The following is a 19,473-nucleotide window of genomic DNA, read 5'->3' on the forward strand; positions in this document are numbered from 1 at the left end:
CCCTTCTCCCCCGCTTCATTTTTTGTTTGTTTTAGATTGCTGTGAATCATGCTCCTTCAAGCTGGTGCAGCTTTAAGCTGTTAAATCATATTCAAAGAACCTTGGCCGGGGAAATGCGTCCTGTGCTGGGTTGTTCTGATGCGGTGTAATGAATGGAAACAATGTGTTCGAGGCATATGAGTTGCAGATCTCTCACTCTTAGCATTAGATCGCCATCTGGTGTTGGGCTCGGATGGTGCACCTTGTTGTTGTCTTGGAAGAAGTCTTTGTAGTCACGAGATAGGTGACTCCTCCCTTGGACGATAGTGTGCGTGGGCATCGACTCCATCCTTAGTTTTTTTCCGCCATTGGGTTCAGATGTAACTTTTCCGCTCCGGTTAGAAATCTACTTTCTAAAGTAGTTCGCCTCGAAAAAAGTTCCTTAAACTTTTCAAATCAACTTCCAAACATCTTGACCTTTGACGCAACTTCATCGGCTCGATTCCAGTCGTCGACGCAGGCTGCTGGGCCTATCCACGCCGGGAAGACATGGCTTGGCAGTTCGGGCTGGACTGTTCCCATGAGGCACAGGGTCAAGGCTGGTTTGCATATGGCCATGTCTGAACTGGGGTGGCTTGGTTAGCAAAAAAACGATGGACTTAGGCCCAGATCTCTGTACTGGGGTGAATGTATGACATTGTTCTGCATTCTGTCCAACTATTGTTTTTGTATTTATCCACGCCGTGAGGCCTACAGCTCATGGAAAGGACGCCATTCAGGAAATTCCCCCAGTGTGGAGCAAAATTTCCGCACAGTGACCATCACAAGGTCTGCAACTTGTGCTTATCACCCGAACACAACGAGTCCAGCTGTCCAGCCTGTGCATCATTTAGATCGAAAAAGACCATTCGAGATCGAAGGACCTGAAAACACATCATGCAGAAATTAGCTCCGGAACTGGTGGACATCTTAGATGAAGGCCCAGATGTCCCCGAAGAAGATTCCGAAGATCTTGAAATCGTGTCAGAGGCAGATGACTCCATCACTCTGGGTCAAAGAGTAAGTACTACTGTCCCAACCCCACCACCAACTCCGCCTGCCGGGCCCAGTCGCAACCGAAAACCTACTTCAGAAGCCCCTCCTTCGAGCTCCGCTCCGAAGCACATCGAAAAGCCGCCTGGTAGTTCGAGACCGAGCAGACCACATGTACCAATCCCACCAGCACCTTCGGCACCGAAACAGAAAGAAGTCCCGGGTCCGAAATCTGTTCCGAAGCTGTCCACTTCGAAAGACAAACGAGGCCCGAAAAATCCAAAGCCCGTAGACAAACCGGCGGCAAACGTTTCCATACCGAAAAAAACAGCTTCGGCTCCGAAGCCAAAATCCTCGGAAAAAAAAGCTACGCCAAAAGACTCTAGCACGCCTACTAAGGCTAAAGACAAACAACAACTTCGCTCAGAACAGAAAAAAACTGCGCCAAGAGCGGTTTCTGAAGAAGAGGAACTTTTTCATCCGGATCCAGTCGATCCAAAACAGAAAAAGATTTATATTGATCCAGACTCAGGACATGTCACTACTGGACCATATAGGAAGAGGAAGTTAGACACACCACCTGTACCTCCAGTGCCTGTAAAGAAGAAAGACTCTGCCACATCGCCTATGCCCCCTTCTTCTCCTATACTTCCTTCTAACCCACTTCCTCTACCTCAACCTATTACACCTCCAATTCACACTTTCCCACCTAATGTTTCTCCACCTACTACACCTCCACATCCTGATGTTGATGGCGATATGGGGGTAGGGGGTGACCCAGATGACCCTTTCATGTACCCAACTGACCCACCTGACTGGGAGTACCGTATCCCACAAGACATACCAGACCTCCCAAGTCAGCACACATACCCCTCAAAACCATCTCCTCCAGACGACAACATTGGTTTTGGACAGTTAATTAATAGGACTGCCCTCTATTATGGTGTCACAATGCACTCAAATGAGGCAGAAGAAGATTTTGTCTTAGATACCTTTGAGCAGCCCCAAAAGTCAGTGCAAATATTGCCACTGATTAAAGGAGTCATTAAGCATGCCCCCGAAGTGTTTAAAGATCCAGTACGTGCCAGGATTCTAAACCCTAGAATAGAAAAAGTATAGGCCTGCCCTTGCAGATCCTTCCTACATTAAGGGCAGCTGCTCCTAGATTCTCTGGTCGTTTCCAATGCTAGAAAGCGCGCTAACTCCCAAACCTCAGGAGAAGCGCCATCCCCTGATAAAGAATCCAAGTTGTTAGACGCTTCTGGTAAAAGAATAGCTGCCCAAGCAGCTAATAACTGGCGCATAGCGAACAACCAAGCACTGCTTGCAAGATATGATGGGGCCCACTACGACCAGTTGGAAACCCTATTACAACATTTGCCTGACCAATATAAAACACAAGCAAATGATTTCATTCAGGAGGGTAAACTAATTTCAAATGCATCAATAAAATGTGCACTTGATTCAGCAGACACTGCCTCTAGATCTATAAATACTAGTGTGCTACGTAGGCGTAATGCCTGGCTCTGCATCTCCGGTTTCAAGCAGGAGGTCCAGACCACTATCCTTAACTAGCCGATCAACCAACAAGTTATTTGGCCTGGCTGTGGACACTGCGCTAGAAAAAATGAAGAAAGACACTGAGACAGCCAAATCCATGGGAGCTTTACAGTCCCCACAAACACGAGGCTCCTTTCGTCGCTCCTTCTACAGAGGAGCCTCCAAACAGATTGGAGCAGACAATTCAGCTTCCTTTAAAGCCACTACACAAACATCCCCCAATAGAGGATATTTTAGAGGCGGATACAGAGGAAATAGCAATAAAGAAAGAGGTCGAGGTAATCACAATCAAACCTCTCCCACCATAAAACAGTGACTTCCTTCTGCTCCCCCCACAACATTACACTCCAGTTGGGGGGAGATTAGCACAGTTCCTACCTGTCTGGAACTCCATCACAACAGACAGGTGGGTGAGACAAATTATCCAGTTTGGTTACTGCCTAGAACTTACAGCTACTCCTCCACATATACCACCCAGGCAGCGTCCCATGTACACAGAACATCTTGCACTACTAAAACAAGAGGTTCTCTCATTGCTTCAAAAGAACGCAATAGAGATTGTTTCATTACAACATCAAGGTACAGGGGTTTACTCGCTGTACTTCCTAATACCCAAAAAAGACTGCACTCTATGACCAATACTCGATCTCGGGCCCCTCAACCTATGTATACACTCAGATCGTTTTCACATGATCATTCTACAACAAGTGCTCCTGCTGCTGGGAAGGGGGGGGGGAGGGGGAGGGGGAGAGGAGGGGGGAGGGGGAGAGGGGGGAGAGGGAGGGGGGGGGAGAGCGAGAGAGGGGGGGGTGTTGGATTTAAAATCCAACACCTTCTCTAGTGTCCGCACAGACTGGAGTTGGAATAGTAAATTATACTATTCCAACATCCAGCGCCCCCGGCAAGTCATTGTTCTGACTTGCTGAGTAATGCTATACGGAATCACAACGCTGTCGTCGTAACGACCGCGCTGTGATTCCCTGCGTTGTAAAAGCCAGCGGAATAATGTCACATATTAATCTAGACGACTGGCTAACAAAACCCAAGTCATTCAATCAGTGTGTTCAACACACTCATCAAACCATTTAGACATTACACAACTTGGGGTTCATGATCAACTACACCAAGTCTCATCTCCAGCCCTCTCATATACACCAATATCTAGGGTCCATAATAAACACCTCTACAGCTCTAGCATATCCCAGTCCAGCCAGGATAGCGAGCATTCAAGCCTTAGTCACAACATTTCAAAACCAGCACTCTCTCCCAGCCAGAGTATTCATGCAACTCCTAGGCATGATGGCAGCTTGCATTTTTATTGTACCATATGCAAGACTTCAAATGCGTCCATTACAGGAATGTCTAACACAACAGTGGAATCCGGCTCAAGGACAATTTACAGATCTGGTGTTGGTGGACAGCCGCACACATCGCGCTCTGTAGTGTTGGAACACCAAAAGTGTATCCAAGGGGCGGCCGTTCTTCGAACCTGTTCCACAGATAGTACTTACAACCGACTCATCACTCACAGGATGGGGAGCCCATCTCCTCTGACATACAACTCAAGGCAGATGGACCACTCAACAAAGAGTGCTCCACATCAATCACCTAGAGCTACTAGCAATATTCCTAGCACTAAAATCTTTCAGAGTACATGTACAGAACAAAGCTGTCTTGATCCGGAAGGATAACTTGACAGCCATGTACTATACTAACTGTCCCAGCTTGCACAGAACATTTGGAGATGGGCCATTCCACAAAAAATATACCTGCTAGCCGAACACCTTCCAGGAGTTCACAATCAGATTGAAGATCTGTTAAGCCGACAGACACAACAGGTTCCCAAAGGGAACTACATCCACAGTTTCTTCTACCATTTTTCCACAAGTGGGGCCAACCAGACATAGATCTGTTCGCCACACACAACGCAAAAAGCCAAACCTATGCCGCCAGGTTTTCACACCTGTTGTCCAAGGCCAATGTGGTATGGATGAACTAGTCAGGCAGATTTGCATACGCTTTTCCGCCACTCTCACTAATCTCACTAGTGGTACGCAAGCCCTGGCAGCAGTCTCTCAAACTAATCTTGGTAGCTCCCACATGGGCACATCAACAGTGGTTCACAACGCTGCTAGAACTCTCACTAGTTCTGCACCAAAGACTGTGCCTGTCCCAATCCCTGTTAACGCAGAACCATGAAGAGATCAGACATCCAGATCCAAGTCAGCTGAATCTGGCGATCTGGCTCCTGAAGTCTTAGAGTTTGGTTACATTGACCTGCCCCCAGACTGTATGAACCTCATTAAAGAAGCTAGACGACCGACTACTAGAGCTTGTTACCCTGCAAAATTGAAAAGGCTTGCCATTTACTGTACCTACTGCATTTGCAAAGATGTAATCTTGCATACTCATCGATACGTTTACATCTTGCAGCACTTGCTGTGTACTTACAAAACAGACAACACTTGTCACTATTTCAAATCCCTTCAATTAAAGCTTTTATGGAAGGACTAAAAAGAATCATTCCTCCTAGGTTACCACCCTCTCCAGTGTGGAACCTAAATATTGTTTTTACCAGGCTCATGGGACCCCCATTTGAACCTTTACACAAACGTGAGCTACAGTTCCTCACATGGAAAACAGCTTTCCTAATTGCCATTACCTCTCTCAGAGGAGTGAGTGAGATTCAAGCTTTCACTATACAAGAACCATTTTTACAATTACATCGTAACAAAGTGGTCCTCAGAACTAATCCAAAATTCCTTCCTAAAGTAATAACTCCATTTCATCTTAATCAATCAGTGGAGTTGCCAGTGTTTTATCAAACCCAGACTCTGTAGCAAAAAGAGCCCTAGATGTGAAAAGAGCCCTTCTTTTACATTGACAGAACTAAATCCTTTCGCAAAATAAAACAATTGTTTGTAGGTTTCTCTTTACCACATAAAGGCAATCCCATCTCTAAAGCTGGTATTGCAAGGTGGATTGTAAAATGTATCCAAATATGCTATCAAAAAGCAAAACTCACATTAACAATTCCTCCTAGAGCGCACTCCACACGCAAGCTAGGAGCCTCTAGGGCTATATTGGGGAACATTCCCCTTAGAAGACATCTGTAAGGCAGCAACATGGTCTACAAAACACACTTTCACTAAACACTATTGTGTTGATGTGCAAGCCAAGCGGCAAGCTGCTGTAGGCCAAGCTGTCCTCAAAACTCTTTATAACTACTGCAACAGATAAAGGTGGCCACCGCTAGGGGAGATACTGCTGTATAGTCTATGCTAAGTGTGAGATCTGCAGCTCATATGCCTCGAACGGAAAATGCTACTTACCAGTATGCATCTGTTCTTGGCATGTAGAGCTGCAGATTCTCACATGCCCACCCGCCTCCCCGGGACCTGTATCTGTTCCAGTTATATCTTACTTGGATATACACACATGGACATCATTTTCTTTCTACCAACTCCATTTCCCATCATGGCGAAAAACAATCTAAGGACGGAGTCGATGCCCATGCGCACTATCGTCCAAGGGAGGAGTCACCTATCTCGTGACTACAAACACTTCTTCCAAGACAACAACAAGGTGTAACCTTCCGAGCCCAACACCAGATGGCTATCTAATGCGAAGTGTGAGAATCTGCAGCTCTACATGCCAAGAACAGATGCATACTGGTAAGTAGCATTTTCCTACTCTTGTGTGCGGAGCTGCTTGGTAACAATGCAGGTCGTGGTTAACAGGCCAAATCCGCTAATTCTACGAGGACATAGATACAATAAAGTTTGATGTCTAGCGGGCTCGCACTTGCCTCTGATTTCTCTTGAGTTTTACCACTTTTCACTTCGCCGCCATTCCATTGTAAATGTGCCGGTGAATGCTGCTTGATTCTTTCCGGTACATATAGTGAGACATAATTAGTTGATCTAGAGCGCAGCTTCGCTGTGCACTCTGGTACTTGTAGTGTGGAAGCCTATATTGTATAATGATACTGATTCTGCGGAGTCTGTAAATTATGGATGCAGGACATGATATTTGTTCTTGGTTGACTTTTAAAGTTAAGTATGCTTCTTTTTGCATCCGTTTTGCCTCAATGTCGCCTCCTCTAGGGTTGGGCTGAAGGGCATTTAGAACAGTCCACTTGAAGTATTTATGCGCGCAAGCGCATCGAGCGGAGCGAGAATTCAAGTGCTCGAAATCCTCGTCAAACCAAGGGCTTCTTGCGCTGCGGTTTTTATTAAGTTCACGTGAATCACGTGACCAAACAAGCACGCGCATCAGCCTCCCGCCCTCCTAATTGCATTTTTTTTTTTAAGGCCGCACAGCACATCAAAGGGCTTCGCCCAGCGTGTGCTGTGCGGCTTCTCCTCCCCTAATTATGCATGGCTGGCCGTTGGACGGCCGTACTTTCAGTTTCCTGGCCGCTCTTGTTTTTGGTTACATCTGACTCTTAATGCGTTCCTCTCAAACAGTTCTGAGTGTTTCATTTGACATCACAGCTGACAGAGCTTTCTTTTACCCCATAAGCCTGTATATCTCACTTGTGCATAAAATCCCCGAATGGTCCGTCCACGTTCCTCCTGCCAAATTCGGTTTGTGTCTTCAAACAGTTCTGAGTGTTTCATTTGACATCACAGCTGACAGAGCTTTCTTTTACCCCATAAGTCTTTTAGTCAGACAGTCAGTCAAAGGGTGCATCTTGCTTAACAGGCCGGGCTGCACGCATGTCTCGCTCTTGCTTCATCAAAGGCTTCCGCTGCCCCGTCCCCCGCCCTCACTTATTCACGGCCGCAGGCCGTGACTTCAAAGGGTGCATCTTGCTTAAGTCAGTCTCCTGCCAAATTCGGTTTGTGTCTTTTCTTAACATACAGAGAGCCCTGTGTTTGGCTCGCATCACACCTCAGAGCTTCTGCAAACAGCTTGCAAGCACACTCAAATGGAAGGATCATTGTAGCATCTATTATTTACAGCCTCGTGGGACACTTGTGTTAATTGCTTATTTAATTTAGGTGTATTATTGTAAACGGCATTTTGGCTCTTGGAGAGTAACAGGATCGAGTGAACAAATGTTGCTGCGTCAAAACAAGCGGGGGGAGGAGGTTCACAGAACAGGCACCCTCCAAAGGCTCTGATAATCAGGAAACAAACAAGCACTGGCGTTGCCAATAGGTCTTGCATTAGGAAAGTTTGTCATTTACAATACCAATAGGTTAAACTTTCCTAATGCGAGACCTATTGGCAACGCCAGTGCTTGTTCTCTATGCCCTCTATTGATGAAATGGCTCACTAGGGGGGGCTGAGGATGTTTTGGTTTTGATGCGGGATTTGTGCTGTACTATTCTCAACTGCAATTATTAACCAGCAATGTCGTATTTAGGACATTACAAAATGACGTGACCCGACATAACACAACTCATTTTTTTCTGTATGAGTACTTGTCTTATTTTGTATTTTGAACAATGATATGCCCCTCCGCTCATTCAAAATTCGTTTTTCCAATATGCATGTTTTCAAGTGGACAAATAAATGGGTTTACAAAATTTTTCGTCCTGCAGTTGGAAGACCTGCTGTTTCCATTGGATATGGCCTTTTACAAACGTTGAGCCTTCTATACTCTGTGCACAATCAATACAATTTCCACATTTGTGATGTACCTGAATTGGCTTTAGATTCCAATGTGAAACCAGATCTCGTTTTTCAATTGATTGATTACTATCTGCTCGCACAACTTGTGTGCCTATGCTGGAAATTCTGAAATTGTATCGCCTGTGCCCAGACAAACAAGCATTGGCATAGCCAATAGGTCTCGCCTTTGGGACCTTATACATGTTTAGTTATTCAGCACAATATCCTTGGTGCAACAACATCAAGTGTTGCATGGCTAAACACTTATAAGGTCCCAAAGGTAAGATCTATTGGCTATGCCAATGCTTGTTTGTTTATTTGCTTGGTCTGTTTTCACAGTCCTCTGCATGCTAAGCAAGCTGTTACAAAGGTTAGTTCTCTGGTGCTGGTTCTCAACCTTGGGTCATCCATACCTGCGAGTGTCACTGAGTGTAGCTTTCAATTGTAAGCATCTAGGGACGATATTATTGCAGTAAAGCCTTTCAGATTAGTAAGTCTTGTATGTCCCACTGCTGATATTTCTGGTATGAATCGTATTTTCTTTTTCAGCTCAAACCTCATATCAACGGGCCGTTCACTCCAGACTTGGCCAACCCTGTGTCTGAGGTGGGGACCATGGCAGAGGAGAAAGGCTGGCCTCTGGACATCAGAGTTGGTATGCCTTTTTCAACTCACTTAAAATATATTTGACAAGACCTGCATGGCAAAAGACAGTGGAGGGTAAATAACGATCTGTGTAATGAGTATAATATGTAATCAAGCACTGCAATAGTTTTGCTCCCCTGAATTTACAGTTCCTTCCAAAACCACAGGTTTCTAAATTCGACTTATGCCCTTGAAGGGAGGACTAGTGCTTGTAAGGAGGCTGATGGTGGTGGATTTGCAGCCATGCACTAATCAGGCTGTGTAAGATGGGCTCTTAAATTATTCATTCAAGTTCAATTGTAGCATTAGACCAAATCAGCCAAAACCTGGCTGAGAAAGGGTACAAATGCCTGGGTAGGGTCACGCATTTAAGGTCTTTTAGATCCAGTGTTTCTTCTCTTACTACTTCCAATCAGCTGACTCAGGCTTCTACTCTCTAATCCTACCCCATTATATTAAGCTGGCCATCTCAAACCTGAAACCTTTCTTATGTCGTTGTTCTCCAGCTTAAAATTGGAGAAAAACACTTTGTGTCCAGTACCTGGCTCTATTTTATGAGGAAGTTAGGAGGCGTACACGGAGCGCACCACGGGGAAAGAAGGCGTTGCGGGCCCCGAGCCCGGTGTGGACGAGACGTACCTTTAGAATGTCAATCTTGGTGAAGGCGGGTGCGGGCACACAGCGGCTCCTCAGCGAAGGGCGTCACGGCGTCCGGGGCTCCCGAACTTCGATGGGTCTGTTCTCTGGGTCTGGTGCAGACGACAGGCGGGAGCGTGGGGGGTGGCCAGCGAGCCTTCAACGGCGGTGATGCGGGGATCTCCCTCAGCGGGAGGAGAGCGGCTCGATGGAGCGGGCTCTCCCTCGGCGGGGACGAGGGGGACACAGTAGATCACAGCCTCGAGGAGGGGCTGGGGGCACCACGAAGGTTCCAGTAGCGAGCCTCCCAGGCGAGGTGACTCGGTGATTTCCCTCGGCGGGGGGAGAGCGGCTCGACGGAGCGGGGCTCTTCCTCGGCGGGGACGGGGAAACACGGTTGAGTCATGGCCTCAGGGAGGGGCTGGGGACACCAAAGGTCACAGCTCCGGCGGGGCAGAAGTCTTTGCAAACGAGCAGAGAGCAGGTTGAGCCAGATGGTCCTGTGGCTCAGGTCAGGGGGCAAGCTCAGTCAAGCCCTTGGAGACAGTTTCAGCACAAATCAGCAAAGTCTTCATCAAATCTTTTCCTCTCCTTCCTCAGCAAGGCAAGCAGCAGGCCAGTCCTTCCAGCGTCTTCTTCTCCTTCTATTTGGGCAGAGGTTCGTTGTGGGAAACAGGATTCTAATTTACAAGGAGCAGGGCTCCTACTTTTATACAGAGTTTTCTTTGTTCTCACAGGCCAGGGGGGCCTTTGCATAACTGCTTTCAGTCTCTGAGCACTTGTTGGGTGTATTCTGGTCTCTTCTTTCAGTGTGAGGGGCAGGCACATCAGACGCTCCACAGGGAGGTGGAGCCAGCATTGTGTGGACAGGGGCAGCCAGGATTACCTTTGATGACAGTGCTTCGCCCTTCCTGGGCCAGGTGCAGGCTGAGTCATCAGTCGCTCCCCAGGGGGGTGGAGCCAGCATTGTGGTGGCAGAGCACAGCCTGATTAAGAGTCCAGGGGCACTCCTACCTCCCACTAAGGTGTAATCCTTGCATTCACCACCTGTCATCCCCCAGCCCTGTCACTCACACAACCCAGACAGTCAGATACACATACTGCAGAGGCGGGCTGAAATGGTTAGGCAAGCAATGCTAACTTTCTAAAAGTAGCATTTGCAAACACAGGATATTAAAATAAACTTTACTAAAAGAAGTATTTTATTATTCGGAGTTCAGGCATACTAAACATTAATTTCTACCATGTTCCCTGAGCCTGCTGGGATTATAGAGTGTAATAATTCCAGCAGCCCATCTGGCCTAAAGGGGACAGGTAGCCTTACAATAGTGAAAAACGAATTTGGCAGTAATTCACTATTAGGACATGCCACACTCATCAGAGCATGTCCTACCTTACACTTACAATGCACCCTGCCCTTGGGCCTACCATAGGGGTGACTAATATGAAGTCAAGGGAAGGTTTAGGGGCTGGCAAGTGTGTGCACTTGCCCAGCCAGCATGACAGTACCAGACTGCATGCAGGTTCTGCAATGGCAGACCCTAGACACATTTGAAGGCTGCTTCTGTGGGTGGCGCAACCAGCGCTGCAGGCCCACTAGCAGTATTGGCACTCACAAGCCCTGGCACTCCTGGTGCACTTTACTGGGGACTGATAGTAAATCCAATGAACCAATCGGGTATACCAATCACAGTTCTACTTTTCATAGGGAGCACTTGCACTGCGGCACAGGTTGGCCGTGGCGCAGTGCCCTGAGCGGCGGACACCAGCAAAAACATCTGAGGCACATCAGCAAAAAGTGGAAGGGAAACTCACGCCAAGGTGCCAGGTCTAACATCCACGTACTCCCTGCCAATGTTGAAAGGCATGCTAAAACATGTGCCGGACGTTTTTAAGGACCCTGTCGGAGCCAGTATTCTCAACACCAGGGTGGACAAGAAATATAAAGCAGCTTCCAATGACCCAGTTTACATTAAAGGTCAGGTCCCTTTGGATTCTCATATCGTGTCAAATGCACGCAAGAGGACAAACTCACAAAGTACTGGCGACACCCTCCTCCTGATGAGGAATCCAAACTGATAGACGCATCTGGAAAACGTATCGTGTCACAGTCTGCAAATCAGAGCCCAACACAGGATGGCGATTGTTACATTTTATGTATGTACTTATTTGCAATGGTTATGTCACTTTAAGTACTGTGCATCTTTCCGTAGTATTGATGTTCTATTTAGAATCTCTATTGCTGCTAGGCACCAGGTCAGTTGCCACTGTTCCTGTCTGCCAGCCAGATGCTGTTGTTGCTGTGCCGCAATTGCTGGAATAAACTACTTTAAATATACTTGTTTCAGTGTAAGCTGTAACAGCGATCTATGCAGAAGTATACGAATCTACAGCTCTACATGCGAAGAATAGGTGCATACTAGAGTAGCCTTTTCCTTTTATCCCACAGTGAGAAAAGTGTCATCTTTCCTTGGCGTGATGGCGTTGTGCATTTTTCTGACACGAAAGCCCTTCTCTGCCTGACTACTTTAGGAGTGTCTGGAGTATAGGTGGGATCAATATTCAAGCAATCGGAGGGAGAAGATCACACTCTCTCCCAAAGCAAAACAGTCCCTGAAATGGTAGTGCTCACTGAAAAATCTTCTTCAAGGGATGCCATTTCATCAGGATGTTCCCACTGAGTCAGTTGTAACATATACAGCCGTTATTTTGGGGAGCGCATGTGGATCACTTCTAAACCCAGTGAACATGGTCTCGAAGGTAAATGACTTATCGCATCAGTTTCCTCTAGCGGTTCACCTGGCGATAAAGGCTTTTCTCCAGTCTTTGAAGCTGAAATCCCTGTTTGTTCAGACAACACAACTACAATGTACTATCTGATCAAGAAAGGAGGAGCAATGCTTAGTCCATTGCTTACGAAGCCTAGACAATTTGGAATTGGCTGATAGATGGGCACCTGAGAATCACTGCAACTCCTCTTCCAGGAGCTCAAAATGTTCAAGCAGACTACCTAAGCAGGGTTCTTCAGAAAAACCACGAGTGGGATAGTCACGGCATGTACGTACAAAGTCTCTTCAGCCTGTAGGGTACTCCTCACATATATTTATTCGCAATCATGGGAAACAAAAAAATGCCCAAACAGAGACGCAGGGAAATGCCCTTTGGATTGGATGGTCCGTCAGATTTCTCTCCGCCTTTCCTTTGATTCCTCCTGATCCGATCAGTTCTCATTAAACTGTCTTATTAGGGAGCCAGAATGATCTTGATGGCTCCGGAGTGGCCACGGCAATGGGGCTTCACAGACCCATGTGAAGCTGCTGTGCAGACCGGCCATTTTCATGATGTTCGGAGGCCAGATGGTTCATCCCAACCTCTCCCTTTCAGGTCTCCCATAGGCAGCACTTGCGCTGTCACTAAGAGACGTGCTGTATTCAGGATATGGGCATTAAGCTTCTCCTATGTTATGCCCATACCTTTTGTTGGCTCCTTGCAGAGTCTTTTGGCATTCCTTTTATTTCATTGATTTATTTTGTTAGTGGTACTTCCTTCTTCCTGTTTAGTACCTCCCTTTCTTCCATTGTTACCTCCCATGAGGACAAACCCTGTTACGTGTGCCTCACTCGGCAGGGTTATTTAGAGAGCTTTCCCTGCACCATTTTCTTTTTGTTGGCATGCTTCTGCTCCTTAATTGTTCTGTTTACTGGGCTTCTGGCAGCTTCATTTGCCATGCCCTCCCACCCCACTGCTTGACCTTGTTGTTTTATTGTTTTTGTTTGTTTCATTGAAATTAGTAAAGCAAGGGCAGGAGATTAAGTGATTTTCCAAGAATTACAGTTTACTGGATGTCGAGCCGATGCAGAGGCTTGAACACGGATCCTCAGCTCCCCAGTCGGCAGCTTTGACTGCTGAACCACAAGGAAGGCCTGAACTCGGACTAATGACGTTTACCGGTAATTATTAGGGTAATTCTATGCAATTTACCAATTTAAAAAGAGTCCCTCTGCAGATTTTTAATACCAATTGTTTTTTTGAGAGACAAACCACTTTAGTGGCGCTGCTCTCCCAGATGTGTGGTTGCAGGAAGCCATTAATCAGGTGAATCGTCTAAAGCCTGCCAGAAGCTATCCTTTTTCATTGCGAGTTTCTTTGTTGCGTCTGCATGTGAACTGCACAAACAGCGTCTTCTGATAAGGTGCATTTCTGGCATGCACCTTGTAAACTCAGCCAGGCGCAGGGGTGCGGAGAGCTCCACATGCCACTGCCTTTCCTGATCACATCTGCTGCACCACATTTGACCCTTGATCCTTGCCACTGGGTTCAAGCTAGCCTGGCTGATGAAGGGTGTTACCATATCTCCTTGTGTTTGGCACATTTGACCTTGGCAGCCCCACAAGACTTGTGAAACTTGAGGGGTCTGCGCTGTTCGCAGGGCCAAGATTTATTCTCTAGCGTTCAAAGAGGTTGAACTAACAGCCAGGCTGAGTGGGGGCCTGCCATTTCCCTAGAACAGCATAAAAGAAATGCCACCCGCCCCAATCTATGCTACCAGAAAGCAAATAATCTATCTGGCTGACCTAACGCTCATTCCACTAGTGGGAAAGCGGCTACAGCTGCTTAAATGAGGAATATTCCCATCCCTGAAATAGGTAAATTGGCTATGTGGAGATCTGTTCACACTTTTACCTAACACTATTGTTTGGACACCGATACTGGAACAGATGCTCAAGTAGGATCGTGCTCCCTCGGAAATCGATTTGCTTAATCCTGTCTGAGCATCGTCTGTTTCCTTTCCACCGCTGTTTCTGAGGATCTGATTGCTACTCCATTCAATGCTTATGACTATCAATGGAGATCCCCCGAGACAGAGGGACTGGTTTCTTAACTGTAATCCTAGTTTTTTCTCAGGGAAATCTCCATTGAAGTCATAAGCAAGTTGCACCTTCCTCCCCGATGGAAGTAACCGAATCTTATTGGACAATTTCCCTACCTTATACTGCCGCTGTCTCTGTAGAAAAGAACGGAGGCCACTTCCACCTGCTGGGTATGATGGGAAACTGGTGGGCTATGAGCCCTTACAGGCACAGATGTTTTTTCATATCTACATTATGGCATTCTGTGGGTCTCTACATTGTCCTATTCTCCTTCATCTTTCTCTTTTTAAAAGGTTTGTGAAAGAGTTTTAAACAGTCAAATATCACAATCTGAAGCAATTGCCCAATGTAGCTTTCCATATAGGCTGCAAACATTAATGCATTAAGTGTCTATCCAGGCGTTACTGAAGAAAGGCGAACATTTACACTTAAGATATATTATGAAGAAGTGCTCTGGGATACCGGTACTTGGGTGTGGTGTGGCTATTCAGTGCTTATGACTTAAATGGAGATTGTAATCCAACTGAAAGACAAGTTCATGATCAACTTGTATACCTGGGCACAAGCATATGCTGAAACACAGCTCCAAATTATTTCCAAAACGTTGCTTCACTCAGTTTCATTCAAAAAAGTTTTTCTTTTATTTAATTATCTTTGCTGGATAACGACATTCAAATGTTGCATCACATATGGTATCCAACCAAACGAATTGCTTGTTGCAAAATTCACAAATATTTGTAAACATGGCCTCCCATGGCCTCCCGATGCATTTCGGCGCTACTCTGCGCCTTTGTCAAGGGATCTGTAATTTTAAATATCCATGATAAATACTACATCCTAAGCCAACAACATAACCTACTGCTCGCTACATGGCGAGTTAACTAAAGTTACTGCTTATACTTATTACAAAAAGCTAATGTGTTTGACAACCAGTTAATCTAATCGTAACACATACGGGCATCAACTGTGTCCCAGAAAGCTAATATGCCACTTTCTTTCTAAGTAAACTCCACCCGCACGGGGATAACTCTACCAAACAATATTACACCTTCGTAGGCTTACAGCTATGAAACGGTGAAAGGCGCCCCAAGTTTCTAAAACTGTGCCGTGTACGGAGCTCCCTGCTGTTATGCGGGAGGCATTGGGGGATGTCGTCGCTTGTTTTCAACTAACCGCCCATGTTTGTTCGTGAACAATTCATTACGCGCACACTGCTTTCCTAACAATGTGTTACCCAGGAATACTCATGACAGGCAGGCTTACCGGAGTGGGTGACTAATCGCTCACAGGAGACTGCTGCGCACCGGCATTACCATCACGGCACGGCAAATGACCTCTGGCGGAAGTGACTGGACTAAGTTATTCTCGCTGCTCTAGCGCTATGCATCCTGGAACATGTATGCTAATCATGGTGTAATGCCTTAAATTTACAGTGGAAACAACAAAACAAAGCACATCATACATTGCAGTTACAAGAAACACGGTTACAGTTATAGATAGCAAAGAAATTCCACCCTTTCGTTGAGCCCAAACGGCTTGAGAGATTTCAAACGGTAAATCCAATAATTCGCTCTCCTCAAGAGTTGGGTTTTGTTATTAACCCCTTCATGTTTGTCAACAATTTCCAAAATGCAAGCTTTCAGTTCTGTAATTTCGTGTTGAGCTTCCACAAAGTGAGTAGCCACCGTTGATTTGAGCATTTTTGTACGAATGTTACTTTTGTGCTCGTTAAGGCGGATTTTAAACTTACGCTCTGTGTGTCCAACATAATGCAATTTACAAGGGCAACTCAATAAATAAATCACATTCATTGAATCACATGTCCCATTTACTCGCAAACTGACATGATCTTTAACCTCAGGTGGTGACAGGTTATTACCCTTCATAATGTTGCCACAATTGCTACAGTTCATGCATGGCAATGTACCTTTCCATATGGTATACAGATTGATTTTCGGTCTAGGCTTCAACAGTTGACCCAAATTTTTTGGCCGAGTGTGTGCAAATAGAGGCTCATGTTCAAATGCTCCTTTAAAGTCCGGCTCTACTTTCAATATAGGCCAATGTTTCCTGATGGTGTTTTTGAAAGCTGTACTTGCCGTAGAAAATTGACTTACACATGTAATCCGTTGCTCTTTACCAGCCGTGCTCGCTGTAAATAACGATTCTCTTGTAATATCCTTGATTCTTTTGCTCGCTTCATTCAACACTGTGAGTGGATATCCTCTTTTCTGAAATCGTGTAGCCATTTCCTGCATTTGTGCCTCCGCCGTTTCTGGTTCTGAGACGACCCTTTTTACCCTCATAAATTGTGAGAATGGCAAATGTTTTTTCAAAGCTGGAGGGTGAAAACTGTGGTAACTCAACAAGTTATTACGATCCGTGCTCTTCCTATATAGTGTTGTTTCAAAACTAGATTCGCATCGAATAACATTGACATCAAGAAAATTAATCTGCTTTTCCTGGATATCCCAGGTGAATTTGATTCGCTCATCAATACAGTTCAGTTTGGCAATTTCTACTGATAGGGTTTCTTTGGCCCCTTCCCAAACAATAAAGATATCATCAATAAAACGCACAAAGAGTTTTATGTGTTTTTTCCATACTGTTTGACTCAAAATGTGCGTTTCCTCAAAACACCTCATGAAAATGTTAGCGTACGTCGGCGCTGTAGAATTTCCCATGGCTGTGCCACTCTTTTGAACATACCAATGATCTCCATGTTTAAAATAGCTGTGCATAAGAGTAAACTCAAGGAGTTCCATCAGAAATAATTTCATCGGGTCCTCATAGTTACTATGAAGTAACTCTTTTTCAACTGCTTCTATGCCCGCTAAATGCGGTATCGACGTATATAACGCCTGAACATCTATAGTTGCCATGTAGATGATTTGGTCTTTAGTTATTAGCAACCATTTATATACTTCCTTTAAAGTGGGCAGTGCTCGAATCCTTGTAAAACTTTAGTGATTTAAATGGAGATTGCCCTGAGAGAGAACTAAGAGAACAGGTAAGAAACCTTTCCTTATAGAATCTCATACTATCAGTGCACCGTCTTTTGAACTTGTAAAAGATTTGTACATTGGAGTATGCTGTTAGCATTATTTCTTGCTTTTTGAAGTGCAGAGAGGTGTTGTCGGAACTAAAGCACATTCAGTGTTTTTCATTTGGAAGGTTCAAGCTGATTTTAAGGTACTTGAGTAAACGTCTAGACACTGCCTCTACTAAAACCAGTCTGCCTCCTCTTCTGCAGGTCTCATAGGCAGCTGTACCAACTCCAGCTACGAGGACATGGGACGTTCAGCTGCTGTGGCAAAGCAAGCCTTGGCACATGGGATTAAGTGCAAGTCCCAGTTCACCATCACCCCAGGCTCTGAGCAGATCAGAGCTACCATAGAGCGAGACGGATATGTGAGTTAATTTGCCGGGAGTGGAGGAGTGCCTACATCTATTAAAACTTTCAGAGATGGGATTGTGGAAGGGGGGTGGTTATGGCGGGCATTGATGATAGGGCATATCCCTTGTAAAACAAAGGTGTATGAGAATAATACCTTTTAGTTAGTAAAGTATGTTTAAGGTAGCCATGCTGGATTTTACGTCCCATAGCAGAAGCGCAAATTCAGATGGAAGGCAGGATAAAAATTGTGAGCAGTGCAGGAGAGCAGGCTGGGAGTGGGATTAGAGGACACCTAAAATTACTTTTGCAAATAGGCGTTCAGGAGACCATAATTCATTGGAAAGGAGAAATATGATGGGCTCAGCAGATAGCTGTAATGAGATAAGTGGCTGTTGGTGGGAGGGGAAAAGTAGAGAGCAGCCAAGATGCCAGGCTGTAAGAAAACCAGTGAAGGGAAGATAAGACCACTTGGGTGCAGGAAGAGGCAGATATTGAAGTGAGGTACAAGAGGGATCGGGGATCTTGAATGTAGTAACGCAGAAAGTGAGCTATGGAACAGTGGTAGTAGAAGAAAGTGATAGGGTTCCCAAAGGATTTCTCACTGCATTCTCAGAGTTAAAATTATGGTGTGCCTCTCCTGCACTGCTTCTGTTCAGTGACCTTATCCTTCACTGTCTGGCAGACCGCAGATTGGGACTAAGTGTGTTTGTGGACTAACTGCAGTGTGAAACTGTCTGCAGGGGAGTGAAAATTGATGGCATCCGCCTATGCATGAAAACTTGTATTTTTATTTGTAATGACATTGATTTCCTTTTCTTGCAGGCCCAGATTCTGCGCGATGTGGGAGGTGTAGTACTGGCGAATGCCTGTGGCCCTTGCATTGGACAGTGGGACAGGTAAAATGTTGGACAGAAATATAAAAAAACAGAGAAAAGATTGCCTAGATTGCTGTAAGGGTGATGGGATAGCAGGTGGCTGACAAATATGCGAGTGTGTACATAACTGAGTAGATGTAGAACATATGGATCTGCTTTGCAACACTTGGTGGTTTTTCATAGGGGGCAATAGGGGAGGACTTTGGCATAATACAAAATATGACTGTTTTAATTTTACCAAATTGTCTTCCGTGCTTTATTTAATACAATCTTTTTACAGGTAAAAAGTGGGGAATCTTTAATAAAGCTTTAGTTTGTTGGAGGGGGAACCAAGACTTGACCTTCCATGTGTAGGCAAATCATGAGTAAGATATCTGGTTTATGTGTAAACACTATTGTGTTAGAGAGCTAAAGGAAAATCACTTGTAAAAAATGACACTGTAAATCCCAACATAATCCTTAATTTACTCATGTAAGTTCAGTCTGACCATGGTAATTGTGCCTTCGTACTGGCTTCCAGTTTTGATGGATTGCTTGTACAAGGATTCTGTTCATTGCTTTCTCCCTATGCCTAATTGGAACTGCCTATGCCTATATTGGTTAGCCATGTGCTTTACAATTTAATTTTGATAAAGTCTTCCATTCATCCTTGAATCAACAGCAGGAACTTTCTTTGAAGTGCACAGCAGTAGTTAAGGCACATATTTGTCTGCAGTCTTGAACTCCTGAAAGAGGTACACGCTCTCACTTAGTCAATACGCAGAAGCTCAGCTTATTAGTAATGTCACCAGACAACATAGCATCTCCTGTTTGTTTTTTTCAAAGCCAATATATTGCTTACCTGTTTGAAGAGGAA

The 19,473-nt window shown here is 45.3% G+C and overlaps 1 protein-coding gene across 1 annotated transcript in view; it reads left to right on the forward strand.

Annotated features, from left to right (window-relative positions):
* ACO2 (aconitase 2) overlaps window positions 1-19,473 on the forward strand; it is a 352,074-nt gene that overhangs the window by 156,574 nt on the left and 176,027 nt on the right. Inside the window, exons 9-11 of the mRNA XM_078683141.1 lie at window positions 8,743-8,848; window positions 17,599-17,756; window positions 18,565-18,638. Of these exons, the coding sequence (XP_078539267.1) occupies window positions 8,743-8,848; window positions 17,599-17,756; window positions 18,565-18,638 (338 nt within the window). The remainder of the gene's footprint in view (window positions 1-8,742; window positions 8,849-17,598; window positions 17,757-18,564; window positions 18,639-19,473) is intronic.

The sequence above is a fragment of the Lissotriton helveticus genome, chromosome 1_1 (assembly GCF_964261635.1).
Source record: "Lissotriton helveticus chromosome 1_1, aLisHel1.1, whole genome shotgun sequence".
Classification (NCBI taxonomy): Eukaryota; Metazoa; Chordata; class Amphibia; order Caudata; family Salamandridae; genus Lissotriton; species Lissotriton helveticus.